Source organism: Paroedura picta, chromosome 15, assembly GCF_049243985.1.
Source record: "Paroedura picta isolate Pp20150507F chromosome 15, Ppicta_v3.0, whole genome shotgun sequence".
Taxonomy (NCBI): Eukaryota; Metazoa; Chordata; class Lepidosauria; order Squamata; family Gekkonidae; genus Paroedura; species Paroedura picta.
Window position 1 is genome coordinate 6891836 of NC_135383.1, and position 16940 is coordinate 6908775.

The 16940-nt window shown below is 44.1% G+C and overlaps 2 protein-coding genes across 3 annotated transcripts; one reads left to right on the forward strand and one right to left on the reverse strand.

The window, feature by feature from the left end:
• Positions 1–2619: 2619 nt before the first annotated feature.
• Positions 2620–11319, reverse strand: LOC143824674 (arylacetamide deacetylase-like 3). Of its 2 annotated transcripts, XM_077312156.1 has the most exons (5): positions 11250–11319; positions 10168–10292; positions 8890–9106; positions 7260–7323; positions 2620–5692 (listed from the first exon to the last, which is right to left on the reverse strand). In XM_077312156.1, exons 2-5 carry the CDS (start codon positions 10243–10245, stop codon positions 4918–4920), a joined length of 1134 nt encoding a protein of 377 aa, XP_077168271.1. In that variant the 5' UTR covers positions 10246–10292; positions 11250–11319; the 3' UTR covers positions 2620–4917. The 2 variants fall into 2 exon arrangements, with proteins under 2 accessions (XP_077168271.1, XP_077168270.1); XM_077312155.1 differs by lacking the exon at positions 11250–11319 and having other exon boundaries at positions 10168–10386.
• Positions 11068–15975, forward strand: LOC143824818 (arylacetamide deacetylase-like 3). Its single transcript, XM_077312553.1, is given in 6 exon segments — positions 11068–11079; positions 12670–12706; positions 12709–12859; positions 13086–13104; positions 13724–13788; positions 15096–15975. Coding segments are annotated over 6 exon segments (1059 nt in total). The 3' UTR covers positions 15871–15975.
• Positions 15976–16940: the final 965 nt, after the last annotated feature.

Below are 16940 nucleotides of genomic sequence, written 5' to 3' on the forward strand. Positions count from 1 at the left end.
TCCCCCATTTCTGCCGCAGAGATACATGTCATGCCTTGAATGATATGATATGATATGAACGATCGAGAGGTTGATATTTACTTTTTAAAAACCTGTTCTCTGAACTGTTTGGAACTGAACAAAACGGTCCTTCAGAATACTCAGAAGATGGGAGGAAATGTAGGGTTGGGTCTGTGATGCCTTCAGTGCAGTGGTGGATATTTTCTGGTTTTGTTATAGCCCTGTGGGGTACAGGGCATCTCCACCCCTTCCCCCACCAGCTCCCTCACCCAGTGTGCCCTCTTCTGCCATGATGGGGCTTGTCAAACCTCAGAGCTGGAGAGGAGAATGGGCTACAGCACCTGGTAGCTGTACAACCTGGAGGCTGGTGCCCCTTAATGGTGCATGGGGATTTCCATGGCTCAATCACTGTTGACGTGATAAAAAAGGGTTCCTGAGGAAAGCAACATACTGCACATTCCCATAGTCTCTCCCCCTTCCTTGACTTACTATAGGGTGGAGGAATCCAAACTCTTGCAATTAGACCCTTTGAATGCCTCTTGCCCTGAAAACCCTATAGGGTTGCCATAAGTCAGCTGTGACCAGATGGCCAAGAAGAAAATTGTATCTCGTCTTTCTCCCCAGCTCACAACATTCTCCTCTCTTCCATTATATCCTCCAAGCAACCCTGTGAGGTAGATTAGACCAGTGCCACAGCCCTCCCGTGTCATGTTCTATGGCAAATCCCCCACAAAAAGGCAAACTCAGAGTTCAGGCTAGAGCCCTTCTCGGCCCCCATGGGTCACACAGCAGCTCCCTAGATCCCTGTGGCTGGCACAGCCACTAGCTGGGCCCTTCTGGTGTGCTCTGTGCGTGGGACTATGGACGTTACATCCGTCTACATTTCCATTTTACAAGCCGCGCCGGAAGATGTGTCCCACATCAACAACTGAACTCCAGACAACAGAGATCTGTCCTCCTGGAGAAAGTGGCTGCTTTGTGGGGAGGACATGTGTCATTATGCATGCTGAGGCAGCTTCCCTCCTCCAAACCAGTGCTCCTCAAATTTCACCACAAAATCACCAATTTTCCCAACGTGGTGCTGGCAACCCTAACCAGGCCCATCCTCAATGAGTCCTCCCTCAAATGCCAAACCAGGCATGGAAAAGGTCCTCTCCCTGTCTTTTATTCACTGGAACAGAAGACCGGAATGCTCCAAACCTGGAGCTCATTCACAGCTCTAGTCACCAGACTTAAGCATCCAAAGACCGGGCTGATTTTGCAATTAGAATATACAAGATGTAAGGGAGACAACGTACTTGTGATGGACTGGTTAGGTTCCACCTCTCCTTAAGAGTGACCAATGAGAACTAATGGAATGTTTGGGGGAGGAGTTAAGAGTCAGACGAGCTGAGTGAAGGAGCTGGAGGAGCCTCAATGGGGCAGAAGAGCAGCCCAAAGGGGGAAAGTCAAAGGACAACTAAGAATAGCCATGGTTCAAATAGACATGGAGAAACTTCGTATCCATCTACCTGATTCGCTCCAGTATTATGTCAACTCCTTATTTGTTTTATGAGATTTTTATTCAGACATATGTAACCTGCTACGAGCCATCAGGGAGTGAAGGGTAATAAATCAAATAATAATAACAACAACAACAACCATGTGGACTGGATGAGTATCGTCTCAGGGAAAGAGTATTCTCTCTATCTCTATCTCTATCTCTCTGTTTCACACACACACACAAAAGATCTTACTTTATAAATATACGTTAGCCTGCAATACAAATATATATTAGCATATCAATAATTGCAAGCAGCACCTTAGGGTATCAATATGTTCTGGCAGCATGCCCATGAGGCATCCAACAAGTCCCAACCCAGATCGCTCTCTGAAAGGTCTGAGTGAGGGATGTTTCTTGAAGGGGATTGGACTACCCTGGGTGGTGGTGAATCAGTGAATGAAAGAAAGGGGATGTTGTGTGCCCATGGAGCCACGGTGGTCTGTGAGAGCTGGGGAGGGGATTCATGGCTTTTCCCTTCCTCCCTTACTAGACTCAAGCACAAACTAGCAAACTGGCTGCTTCCATTGGTCCCCTCCCCTGTCTGAGCATGAGTGAAATTTCTTGTGGTTTTTGTGCCTGGGAGGGGGTGAGCCTGCATACCTACCCCTGCTGTAAACCACCTCCCGACTCTCCTCCCAGTATTCCTTGAGCCTGGTTGTTAAGGTGGGTGGGGATGTTACTTCTAGTGACATGCCACTTCTGGGGGCGTGGCAAGGAGGCGTGGTTAGCTGGCATCATTTCCAGGGCTCCTCTAAGCCGGAAAAATTATTTCAGGGGCTCCTCTATGGCCCAAAGGTTGACCAAGGCTGCTCTAAAATCTTGCAAGCTCCTGAAGATGATTGGGAGTGTGTGACTCAAGTCCTTCCCAATAGCCATGTTTACGCCACAAGAGAGATTGCCACAAGGCAACTGGAGATTGAACCAAGAGAACATTGCACCACAGGTAGGACATCCCATTCAGATTATTAGTTCGGCATAAAATCTTTGATATTGGCCAATACTTTTGGGGCGGAACTATTGTTACCCAAATGGGGTTGTTTACCTGTTGTGTCTACGCCCAATGAAAGATACAGAGATTCCAGAAGTCTACTGAACTTTTATTGCAACAAAAGGGACTTTGGCAACAAAACCCAAGGACTCTGCCCAAGCAACTTTTATAGATTGCAATAAACAACTTCTTGACATGCGCAGATGTCTTTTGATTACCACATACCTATCTCCCTTATATCTGTAAAAGCACATTTTGTTAAGTATAGATATATCGTGCCCTGATATGACAGACTGATGGTTTTCTGTAGCTTTTGCAAAACTCCTTTCCTTACCTTCCAACATCAATCATTCTGCTTCTTTAGCTGTGTTCCCAAAATTCTTGCTAGACATGTTGTCTTGCCCTCTTACCCAATTTATCACATCCTACTCTGCTGGAATCAGCTCACGTTGAAATCACATTGCGAAAAGAAAAGACGTATATAATATGTTTACAAAAAACAAATCTGAAAAAATGATCAGGGGATATATTTGAAAACTGTAATTGAGGGAGTTTGAAATATTTGCCTGGGTCCCTTTTTACTGTTGAGAAACCCCTGAAACATTCTTCAGCCTTCAAGAAACTCCAGAAGTGGCATGATCATGCAGAATATGGTTCGGAAGCATAGCTGTGGACACGCCCACCCAGGGCCCCTCCCCTTCCCGCCCCCTCCAGGCCCATCATTGGCCATTTTGGGAAGGGATGGTGGTGGGTTGACATGACCAAATCACTCAATAAATGTTTAACCGTTTTTTAAAAAATTCAGGAAACTCTTCCAGGGTTCCTGAGGGTTTCTTAAAACCCTGGTTGAGAAAGCCTTCTCTAACCACGATCCCATTCCAACTCTCTTCTTCAGTCTGCCTGGCTCAGGCTGGCTACTTCAGGCTCTCCTTTGATCATCATTGCCTGTCTTTTCCATACCATCTCGTCTTCTCTGACCCCTTACAACACAAGCCAATGGTTCCCATCATAGCCATTTCAGCTGTTTGCGCTTTGTCGTTCCTTGCCACCCTAGCCTTCCCTGACATCCTTTTCTCTTGGGAACAGTGTACATGCACACATCAGTGGGTTCATCTACACTAGCCATGGATAGGACATATATTCATCCCTCAGCTATCAAACTCTCACTACAGGGATTATTGTGGATTTTGAACTGACTCCACCCCTACACCTTTTGTAGTCAATAGACTCAACCAGAGGTGGTCAAACTGACGCTCTCCAGATGTCCATGGACTACAGTTCCCAAAGGTCCCTGCCAGCATATGTTCATGGGAATTGTAGTCCATAGACATCTGGAGAGCCTCGATTTGGCCACGCCTGGACTCAACTTTATTACATAACAATACTCCATCTCATTTCCTAATATAAAGATCCCCCAAAACTATGGTAAGGGAGATGCTAGTGAAGAGCACCTATGCATGTGGATCTTGTCTCCTGGGTAATGCCATGATTTTCCAATCAGGTAATGAATTAGTCTTCTTTATGTCTGGGTCTTCTTAAGTAAGCACATAAGGACTACCATCACAACTGATTTATGGTGACACCAGCAGGTTGCTTTCAAGCTGAAGGAGAAGCAGAGGTGGCTTGTATTGTCGGCCTCTGCAGCAATTTCCTTGGTGTTCTTCCCTTCCAGCTTCACCTGGGAGACCTAATGAGACCAGGCTTAACCCTTCCTCCCTGGATCTTCTTCAGACAAAGAAAATGTTTGAAAAAGAGAAATTTGACTTGCATGTCTTCTTCTTCTTCTTCTTTTTTTTGAGGCAGACATCATTTTTATGAACGTTTACTTAGTTCTTAATCTGCGATGCGATTGAAGGTGATTTATTGATTTTTTTGTAGTTTGATGACATACTTCTCTTGGACTATAGACTTCCCAGTAGGGGCATTTGGGTCCGAAAGCCAAGGTGTACAAGAGGAAATGGGCTAGTTGTTGAAAAGACGCCAAACAGAATCTGGGCCAAGATGTTGGTTTCTCTCAGGTGTGAAATATGCGGTGTTGCTGTGGAGAATTTGAGACTTTATCTGGCTTAAGGGTTGAGGCAAGGAGGATTGCGCTTCATATTGACTAATAATATCAGAGCATCAAGAGATAACCCAAGAAATGTTTGATAAGAGGAAGGGCAGGGGAACCTATTTCTTGAAAAGACGCCAAACAGTTGGGATGCAATGATATTTGAACTCAGATGGTCGTCCTGTCCCCAATAATCACGGTATATCTCCACTGCCTGGGCACCACCAAGATTTTCACGATCCTCGTTTCAAAACAAAACAAAAGTTTCAAAGAAAGCCACTGAAATCACATGTGAAGTAAGGGGCACAGATGTCCCACGCTGAAGGTCGTTTCACGTTAGCACTTCTGTATGAAATCGACAATGGGACCCATTGCTTTTGCGGCATCTTTGAACTGAAAAGGTGCGTAATCACTATGGAACATAATTCCATGGAACCCTTTGTCAAGGTGAAGCCAAGTCAGAGGCACGCCGTTATCCTCGAGACGTTTCTTATACAACAGCCCATCATCCCGGAGAACATCATACTCACAAGTCAAAAGGAAAGTCTCCGGGAGCTGACGGATAATGTCATCTTCTGATAAAAGGGGGCAAGTATCATTTTGAAAAGTGATTTCAAATATTTTGTAAAGCTTCTCTGAAAACGGAGCACGCGCTATCGGGACGTAGCCTCTCGCCTTAAACTCATCTGGAATGCAATCGGCACTAATCCATTTCCTGTATTTCTCTAAAAAACCATCAGGGACATGGGCATTCTTCTTAAAGCCACGGAAGTCCACAGGCTCGTCTGTAACAAACTTTGTGGCAAGCTGCAAAGCCCGGTCCGTGGTCAGGATAGGAGCCATGGGGTTTTGCTGATAGGAAGGCAATGTAAGATCAATTCCCTGGGTAGCTGGATATATCAGCACCTGGGCTCGGATTTTTGGGAGATCTTTCCTAGCTACCAGTCGCTGAGAAACCACAGAAACAAGTGTTCCTCCGCTACTGTCCCCTACAAGGACAACACGGTTTGGGTCCACGCCATAATTTCTTGCTTCTTTCAGGAGATGTATGACAGCCGACATGCAGTCCTCAATCTGTGCTGGGTGTGGGTGCTCTGGAGCTAAACGATACCTGGAAAATTCCGAACAGAAAGAGAAGCAAATGTTCATCACAAGACATCTCCTGACATGAGATACGGAAATGTCTCGTCAAATTCACCTATTCTTTCCCGAATTTCCTTTGCCACTTTACATGTTAAAATAATAATAAAATGATTTGTGGAATGTTCTGTGAGTGTAACTTTTCCAGGGGAAATTTCCATGAGTACAATTTTTCCCTAGTTAAAAACAAAAAGATAATTATATGAAATTTTCTGAAATCCCATCTCCTGTGAATTGCCATTGTCACATTCAAAGTTAAAAATAGAATTGTTTATGGCTTTTTCTACCACTATCGATGATGTACCACTTTTCCAGGTGAAGTTTCCCAAGTATTTCTTGACAATGATTAGAGGGACAGAGATATAGCCTCGTTCTCTCTAAGACAATATGATTTTTTATACATTCTTATTTTATTAATTTATTTGTATACCCTCCCTCCCCATGGGTGGGCTTGGGGCAGTTCACAACATAAAAACAAGCATCAATAAAACACCACCAGCATCAAAACATCCATAAAACCATCATAAAACCTTAAACAACAGTAGCTACCTTCCATTCACACTCCTTTCCATCTCTCTCCACCAAGAAGCTGCGTTCATTGGTGCATCCACTTGGACGCGGAATGAGAACTGGAGAAGACTTAGAAGGGGGAAAGGAGGGAAATGAAAGGGGAACCCCAATTGGCTTTTCGGGAGCCGTGGTCCCAACCATAACCCTAGTCAAAGAGTGCTATCTTACAGGTCTGGGAAAATGTCAATAACTCCGTCAGGGCTCAGATCTCAACCAATAACGCATTCTTACCTGGCAGTTCTAATAATCAAGTATGAGCCCTTTTGTGGCTACTTAAAGCCACACTGATAGAAAACAAACTTCTCTTGAAATTTGGTGGGACCTGAATGTTTGCCACTCCCCTAAAAACTTAAAGGAATACACGGGAGGTACACTCACCCCACCCTGACTAAAAGATGTGTACGTACACAGATAACTTATCAGAACAGATGTTGGCCTCCAAGGATCAGGGTGGGGCATTGATATTGCACTGCTGCAGCCCAAAGGAGATCAAATGAGGGGCAGGAGGGGAAGGAAGAGAGATGGGGAACATTGACAGGGAAGGGTAGGGGGGATTATGTGGAGGGCAGAAAATTAGGCAATCTTAACAAAGAAGGGGAGGGGGAATGAAAAAAAGGCAGAAAAGAGGGGTGCCAGGTCCCTTGTGGGTTACTGCTAGTTAATATCACTATATGTAATGCTCAATGTGGCCAAATCTGTGGATACTTAAATCCAGAGAATGGAACCATGAGCTGATATGTCAGAGCCATCTCCAAACCTGGGGAAACCCACAAACTTGCAAGAACAACAAAAAATGAAACCTAATAAACTTGAATAGAAAAAAAAAAAAGAAACTTGATGCATATTCTATATAACGCTGCTGGAAAACTGGTTTGGTGAGTTGTTTTATTACTATCCACTGAAAGAGAAATTCTGATTTGCACAAATGTAGATCATGCATATGGCCGAAACAAAATAATCTCACTTACCCAACATCCACAACCATGGTCCCTGATTCTCTGGCGAATTTTCGACACATAGCTGCATACGCTCCTGGAAAGAAAGAAAAAAGTCACTGTGTTAATTTCTATGTTGCTTTCGTGAGAGAACAAGAGGCAGACAATAAAGAATAACGTGCCAGCAAAGGAACTGTATGCCTTTATTGGGATGATTTCTGCGCTGCCTCTTTGCAATGCCCGCTCTTAAGTGGGTTACACAGAATAAAAATGAAACATCATAAAATACCTATAAAACTCTAGCCCTAAAAAGCCACAAAAAGCATAATGCAGGCTGGAATTTACAGTGCCTTTGAATGAGCTTCGTAAAAGACATACCAGGGAAAGCAGACTGAACATTGGGATCAATATTTTAAACTCATTAAAGATGGTATCAATTTTTAATGGAAAACATGGACTCCACTGCCTAAGGAGGTCTTGAGCTCTTCCTCACTTGTGGGTCTTCAAGCAGCGGCTGGACAGATCCTTATCAAGGATGCTTTGGCCTAATCCCAAATTGACCAGGGAGTTGGACTAGATGGCCTGCATGGGCCCTTCCAACTCTAGGTGTCTAGGATTGTAGTCCAGCAGTGGAATATGCTGCCTAAAGAGGTGGGGAGCTCCCCCTCACTAGTGGTCTTCAAGCAGCAGCTGGACAGATACTTATCATGGATGCTTTAGCCTAATCCAAAATGGACCATGGGTTTGGACTAGATGGTCTGTATGGCCCCTTCCAATTCCATGATTCTATGGTTCTATAAAATGATATGCTGTTTCTACATAGAAGCCAAAACATATCATTGATACTTTTTTTTGTCTCTTATTAGCATCTTCATTAAATTGCAATGCATCTTTTAAGATATAATTCCTTCTACAAAATCAGTTCTGGAGGCCTCGCTTCAAGAAGGACATAGATAAAATTGAAAGGGTACAGAGGAGAGCGACGAAGATGATCTGGGGCCAAGGGACCAAGCCCTATGAAGATAGGTTGCGGGACTTGGGAATGTTCAGCCTGGAGAAAAGAGGTTGAGAGGGGACATGATAGCCCTCTAGGTATTTGAAAGGTTGTCACTTGGAGGAGGGCAGGATGCTGTTTCTGTTGGCTGCAGAGGAGAGGACACACAGTAATGGGTTCAAACTACAAGTACAATGATATAGGCTAGATATCAGGAAAAAAATTTCACAGTCAGAGTAGTTCAGCAGTGGAATAGGCTGCCTAAAGAGGTGGTGAGCTCCCCCTCACTGGCAGTCTTCAAGCAAAGGTTGGATACACACTTTTCTTGGATGCTTTAGGATGCTTAGGGCTGATCCTGCATTGAGCAGGGGGTTGGACTAGATGGCCTGTATGGCCACTTCCAACTCTATGATTCTATGATTCTATGATCAATCCCCAGCCAGTCAGCAAAAGATCTCCATGACACACATTTAAATCATGGCTTTCAGTTTTCCCAATGAATCTATAGATTTGTAAATTGGGCTCCTTGGTTTTACAAGCTGAGTGTTCTGCCAGTTCCTTCGTTTCTTTTTTCAGATTCATCCAGACATCCTGAACGCTACGAGGAAACTTTATTCACAATACCCCATTTCCCCACAGATAGGTAATGTAAAGGATGAACTCTCTTACTTATGGTCCCAATCAGGCCAACCCCTCCATGAAGGTAGATTATGCATCTCCCTGGCTTGCTGACGGGATTCTTTGGCTCATATATCCTCACGGGCACATTATCAAATTGTTCGTCCCTGGTGTGGAAATTCGGGTTGCTTTGGAACTCTCCGACTGATGCCATCCATCTTAACAATTTGATTTGGCTGGAAATGCCCAGTTTCTCCAAAAGCCAGGTCTGTTATAAGGGAGAGGAGAGAGACAAAATAAGCAGAAGGATAACCACAATCAGCAGAAGGATAACCAAGATGAATCTGACAAGGGGGAATATGGAGGTCGAACGAAAGGAAGGGAATAAAAAGGAACAAGCTGACAGAACAGGAGAAGTTTAAGGGACAGTCGGTGGATAAAAACTAGTCACAACTTTGACTGAGAAAGCTAATGTCATATAGTGGTAAGTGTTGGGCTCTTTCCCGAATGCCCCAGGCTATCTCAAGTGTGCTATATCCCAGAAACTAAACAAGATAGGCCCTTGTTAGTATTTGGATGCACACCGAGGCTGAAGCTTCCCTTTTTCCAAGACCAAAGAAAACAGCCTTATCAACAACCGAGCCCTTACAGAAACCTCCAGCCTACAGGTCATTTTCTCCAGTACCCTAGCCTTTCCCTCTTCCTTTCCCTTCATGCAGCTCAGGGAGATATTGCAAAGCTGTAGTTAGAATGCTGCAGCAAGAAAACAACCTTTGTCTCATGTATATATATATATATATGATGACATCTATAATATTTATAAAGGTAAAGGTAAAGGTATCCCCTGTGCAAGCACCGAGTCATGTCTGACCCTTGGGGTGACGCCCTCCAGCGTTTTCATGGCAGACTCAATACGGGGTGGTTTGCCAGTGCCTTCCCCAGTCGTTACCGTTTACCCCCCAGCAAGCTGGGTCCTCATTTTACCAACCTCGGAAGGATGGAAGGCTGAGTCAACCTTGAGCCGGCTGCTGGGATCGAACTCCCAGCCTCATGGGCAGAGCTTCAGACAGGCTTTTACCCACTTACCACTCTGCACCACAAGAGGCTCCTATAATATATATATTATATATTTATAGATAACATACATACATTCCTATATTCCTATATTCCTACATACATACATACATACATACATACATACATACATACATACATACATACATACATACATACTGACAATATAATATAATAACGTTATCTCTTGCTACATTTAGGAATGCTTGGAAATGCTGAAAAACGATTTCTCTCTTAAAAACCATATGCACTTACCAACCAAAATATTATATCTGAGGCCAGGGTTCCCAGAATACACTTGAAGTATTCAGACATTTCTATGGCCATATCCATTCTTCGGAAACGTACATAATAGCAGCACAGGAAACCGAGAGGCAGACCTGTCGAGAGAACAAGGAACACATTCATTTTCCTCCCAGAGAGGTCCGTAGAAGCAACTGATGCCTTGTTCAAGCACAGATGGTTATAGCCTTCGCCCTTAGATAAAGTATTACTTCAAACTCAACCTAGTTGTGTAAGTGTTTGTGGACGAGTGCCCCTATCAAATTACCATCTATGTCAAGAATTTGTTTGTGCACCCTTGTTCCAGACTGTAACTTAATCTGATGGTCTGCCATTGGATTGCCAAATCCTTTGAAAACAGATCTAACATCACAAGAATGACCGAACCGCCTCTGGTGTCAATGTCATCTGTCAGGGTGACCAACACTGTCTTCACATCGGCTGCCGAAACAGCGATTTCGGGTCACATGGAAAACACAGAGGGGGAAGACAAGAAGCAAACCACTTACGCACTGGATGGGACGCAACGGCGGCAAAACCCAGAGTAACTGATTATGCACGCGGCGACCCTGGCGCCGCTTCCGGTTGCGCCCCGGTCATCCGGAAGCTCCACTTTCTTCCGCGTTTCGCTAATGCGGCTTTTTCGGCGGCATGCACTGAATCTGCGGCCGGTTGCACCCCGAATGCGGACCTTTCCCTCAGTGCATAATTGGCCTTCATGGCTAGCACGGAAGCCTGACTGGTATGGGTCAAGTGCCAAAGTTTCCTCCAGGAATTCCAGGAGATGGTCCACGGTGGCCTTTTCAACCACTTTACCCAGAAACGCAAGACGTGAGACTGGGCAGTAGCTGGCTGGGTCTCCCGGATTCAACGATGTTTTCTTTAGTGAGGGACAGTACTGCCTCCCTCAGTGCCTCAGGGAATTCCCCAGTAGACAAGGAGAGGTTGATAATATCCCTGAGTGGACCTTCTATCCACTGGCCACCCACTTTGAGCAGCAAGTATGGAATGACAGAGACTTGGGCCTTAGCCTGGGGAATAAGAGATGTACTTACTTTGTGGGACTCCATATAGACAAGCCTCAGTAACCCCTTTTTCATGATGTGTCCCTGACGTTTGCACCTGTCAAATGAGGCCATGGCTGATAGGAGCCTGGCGCTCTCTATGCAACCTGTCACTGTTGTTAATCATTCTGCAATGTCAATAAATTCTTTGCGTTTGGAATCTCATCTGATGGGGCAGCAATCGCTTTCTGACAAACTGGTTTAGGGTGATCCTGTGGGGTTTTCAAGGCAAGAGATGTTGGGAGATGTTTTGTCATTGCTTGCCTCCACTATTGGAGGTCTCCTCACCAACTAATAAACAGGGCTGTCCCCAAGTCCTGCCAAGGTCAACATAGCCTGGGCTATCCAGGTCAGGGATAAATCAATGATAGTCAATGTGAATCTATCTCTCTTATACAGGTAAATAGCTACAGATATCTTTTCATTGCTATTTTCACAATGTCCTGCCTTGCGATAACTATTCTAATCAATGAAGCAAGGATCAAATCTTCCACAATTCCAGCTGTAGTAAAGAGGTTTAAGCAATAGTTCCCAAGGAAAGACTTGCGGAGCCTGTGCAGAATGAAGCAACGACGTCAAATCCCTGATCCTGTGAGAAGATGAATAGTCCAGACCTCTAAATCAATTTCCAATGAAATTTGTTCCCTGTAACAGCCCCGCCACATGTGGAGAAGGTCGATTTTTCCAGTCACTAAAAAGGAAAAGCCCTTCAAGTGAAACACATGTGCATTGTTTGGAACCTGATGTTTTTAGGATGACCTCAGTCTCTAAACCAGGGGGAGTCAAACTGCAGCCCTCCAGATGTCCATGAACTACAATTCCCATGAGCCCCTGCCAGTGAACATGGGCCGCAGATTGACTACCCCTGCTCTAAACCGATCAGTACTGTCAATAAAGGGAGAGTGACCAACCGTTAAATCTAGGATATTTGATACTGGGGGTGGATTATTTTTAACACCCCACTCCTCTACTTCCTCCCCCCCTCCCATCAAGTCACAGTGGACTAATGGTGACTGCATAGAGATTTTCAGAGTCAGGGAAATTTGGAGCTGATTTGACATTGGCTACCTCCATGTAGATCCTGCTTAGTTTGTTCTCGGGATCAAGTAGTAACAAATTGGAAGGGGGAGGGCATGGAATAGTTAGGCGAAGGGAGACAAAAATGAATAAGAAATGTTTAGAATTAGCAAACAGAAGACCACTGGAAGAATTTTACGAACACTGGAATGTTTTTTTGGAAATGCAAAGGAATTGACACATTTCTCCGGTTTGTTGCACAATTATTCCATTTGTTACTGGCCTTTCCCCAGAGGTTTGACGCAAGCTACAGGACATACATATCCTTCTGATGACTCTGTCTCTGCCTCTGCCTCTGTCTCTGTCTCTCTCTCTCTCTTCCCCTTTAAAACAGGGATGGATCTTGGAGAAATTGGGCATTTGCAGCCAAGTCAAATGATTGCGGTGTTCCCAGAAGACAAAAACATCCACATCAAGGATGAACAATTTGATAATGTGCCCGTGAGGATATATGAGCCAAAGCATCCGGTCAGCAAGCAAGGGAGATACATAATCTACATTCATGGAGGTGCTGGCTTGGTTGGGTGCATTAGTAAGAGATTTCATACTTTACATGACCTATTTGTGAGGAAATGGGGGCATTGTTAAGCTTCTTCATTGCTTTGTTGGATCACTTGACCACATGGTGCATGTTTCTCAGATGGGATCCTCAGCCTTGCTGACCCTGAAGTAGTTTTTGGAAAGCAGGTAGCAGTCACAAGAACAAAATGGCTCCCTGAAAGCTGAGTCCAAGCACGACATGTTGCAAAGTCCCATAAAATCTTACAAGGTTCCAAAATTGTACATTTGGAAAATTTTCTTAAGATGGACCCATGTTTCTGAGTGGCTGGCTCCTTTCAGTGAACCAATACATGTGTATGACTGCCAAGTGATAATGATTAACTGAATACAAGTGCCGGGAACAAGTTGTGTGGTAGATGATCAACTTCAGAGATTCCTGAAGAGCGTGGATTGTTTAGGGACTGTTCGAGTCTAGTTTCTGACCTGGCTGTGGGTTTCCCATTCAAAATTGATCCCATCTTTAATGAGATTTAAGAAATGAGCACATCTTTCCGTCTGCTTTCCCTGAAATGTCTTTTATGAAACTTATTACAAGGCGCTATATCTAGCCTGCATTAGGCTCATTGTGGATTTTGAAGACTAGATTTTTAATAGTTCAATTGTTTGAACTTTAATGATGTCCCAGTTTTTATTCTGTTCTACTTTGTAACCCGCTTTGCGTGGGCATCATGAGGAGGAAGCACAAAACTCACCCCCAAATACATATGTATATCTTTATCTCGAAGTTATGATTTTTTTTTTCCTGCAACTTATTCTCTCAAGAAAACCGCATAATTGGCTGTCTAAAGATTTTCTATACAGAGTGACTTTTCTTCTTTTCTTTTCAGCATCTAATGGCACCTCTATGTCGTAAATTGACCCTAGGAACTGAGACAATGGTTGTGGATATTGGGTAAGATTATTTTGTTTTGGCCATTTGGACGGTCTTTATTTTTGCAAAGCTGAAATCAGAATTGCTCTTTAAGTGGAGGTTTCACTTTTAACTAAGACAAACGGCTGCCTGTGAATTTCAGGAAAACAATATGCAAAACGAATCTTTCGGCAGCAGTAGGAAGGAGCGGTCAACAAGAATAAATTAAGATTCTTTGTCTATTCCAGTTGACTAGTGTGCACCTTCATCTGTAAGCCCAGATAACTGAGGTCTTACTATGAAAGTTGCACTGCTACGGCACACCTGCTTCTCTGGGGTGGCTGTTGTTGACCACAGAGGGCATTTGTTTCTTTAAGGCTCAAGAGCTGATGCTATTATTTGGGGGGATTAACCTCCAATTTATTTGATTTCATTATTCCCACTGCTGCCCTGTGGCTTTTTCCAACATTTGTAGGAACATCTGACTTACCTGCTCATGGCTCCATTCTCTAGATTTAAGTATCCCTAGATCTGTCCGCATTAAGAATCAGTAACTAGCAGTAACCCAAAAGGAACTTGAGGGGATCTGGAATCTCTCTTCTCCACCTTTGTTTCATCCCTTTCCTTGTTCTCTGTTAACCTTATCCTTTTTTATACCCTCCCCTTGTGGTTCAGTGTGGTTCTGATCCATAGGTTGAAATATCATAGACTCATAGAATCATAGGGTTGGAAGGGGCCATACAGGCCATCTAGTCCAACCCCCTGCTCAACGCAGGATTATCCACAGATGATTTTTAGAAACTACAAGAATTCCCAATTTCTTAGAAAAGGGGGGTTATATCTCTGCTCCTTTAATCATTGTCAAGAAAGATTAGGAAAAATTCAACCCGGAAGAGTTGCACATCATCTGCACTAATGGAAAAATCCATAAGCAATTGTATTGTTGGTCCGTCCGTCCGTCCGTCCATCCATTGCTTTTTATACCACCCTCCCTTGTTGCTCAAGGCACTTTACAACACAGGACAATGTACAGTTTGTATTGCAATATGAAATACAGTACTCAAAGTCAAACTTAGGAAACTGAATCAACATGATCAAATGTTTAAACCGGTAACCATTGAACCACTTAACTAATGTTTAACAGGTTGGCTGGACTGGGAATAGCCTTGTGATGTATCTGGTAGGCATATCTGGTGTGTGTGTGTGTGGGGGGGTCAGGATCTGAGGCCCCCAGCAGATGGCATCAGCTCATCGGCCCAACTTGGTTTTTGATGAAATGTTTTCTTATCTCTTTTCAGAAGAATTCTTGTGATAATCGTTTGCATCTCTTTCTGTTGGGGATCTTTCAGGTATCGTTTAGCTCCAGAGCCCCCTCATCCAGCACAGATCGAGGACTGCGTGTCAGCTGTCATATATTTTCTAAAAGAAACAAGAAATTACGGAGTGGATCCAAACCGTATTATCCTTGTAGGGGATAGTAGTGGAGGAACACTTGTTTCCGTGGTTTATTGTCTTCTGGTAGCAAGGAAAGATCTCCCCAAAAGACCAGCTCAGGTGGTGATTTATCCAGGCTTCCAGATGATTGACCTTACATTGCCTTCCTATCAGCAGAACCCCATTGCCCCTGTCTTGGGTTTCAAATGGGCTTTGCAGCTTGCTGTGAAGTTTACTACTGATGAGTCTGTGGATGTCAGTGGGTTTATGAAGAATGCCCATGTCCCTGATGGTTTTTTAGGGAAATACGGGAAATGGATTAGTGCCGATCACATTCCAGATGACTCTAAGGCGAGAAGCTACGTCCCGATAGCACGTGCTCCGTTTTCAGAGAAGCTTTACAAACTAGCTGAATTAACTTTTCGAGATGATGTTTGCCCACTTTTATCAGAAGATGACATTATCCGTCAGCTCCCAGAGACTTTCCTTTTGACCTGCGAGTATGATGTTCTCCGGGATGATGGACTGTTGTATAAGAAACGTCTCGAGGATAACGGCGTGCCTCTGACTTGGCTTCACCTTGACAAAGGAATCCATGGAATTATGTTCCAAACTGATCACGTACCTTTTCAGTTCAAAGATGCCACAAAAGCAATGGGTCCCATTGTCGATTTCATACAGAAGTGCTAACGTGAAACGACCTTCAGTGTGGGACATCTGTGCCCCTTACTTCACATGTGATTTCAGTGGCTTTCTTTGGAACTTTTGTTTTGTTTTGAAACGAGGATCGTGAAAATCTTGGTGGTGCCCAGGCAATGGAGATATACCGTGATTATTGGGGACAGGACAAACATCTGAGTTCAAATATCATTGCATCCCAACTGTTTGGCGTCTTTTCAAGAAATAGGTTCCCCTGCCCTTCCTCTTATCAAACATTTCTTGGGTTATCTCTTGATACTCTGATATTATTAGTCAATATGAAGCGCAATCCTCCTTCCCTCAACCCTTAAGCCAGATAAAGTCTCAAATTCTCCACAGCCACACCTCATATTTCACACCTGAGAGAAACGAACACCTTGGCTCAGATTCTTGACTCACCATCTTGGGATATCTTTCCTTGTTATCAAAAGTCGACAAACCACAGGAGTAAGTTATAAGGAGGGAGGAGAATCTTGGCTCAGGTTCTTGACCGAGATTCTTATATGTTTATTAATTATATTTATATACCACCCTCCCCGAAGGCTCAGGGTACTTTACATCAGACTGGAACGATACAGATAACAGATGTCTTGAGATATCTTTCCTAGTGATCAGATGTTGACAAACCATAGAATCAAAGCAAGTGTCTCTCCACCACTGCCTCCTGCAAAGATAAGGAGATTGGAGTCCGCAGCATAATTCTTTTTAGAACGTCTACTTCCATGTAAGCTGCTAACTCAGTGGTTCTCAACCTGGGGGTCGGGATACCCTTGGGGGGTCGAACGGCCCTTTCACAGGGGTCATGGCAAGGCAAGCAGCTTGGCCAGGGGGGCGCCATCCACCCAACGGCCTTGTGGGGTAGATCGAGATAAGAGCGTTCGTCTGTCTGGAGCACCAGAATGGAGCGAGATTGGAAAGGCGCACAACTGAACGGAGAAACCCCAGGGAAAAAAAACAATTTATGTACAATCATGAACAATGGATCTTCATGCCATTGGTCAGTTTTGGTTTAATTTCTGTGAAAGAACACTTGCCTAATTTTATGGTTGGATGTCACCACA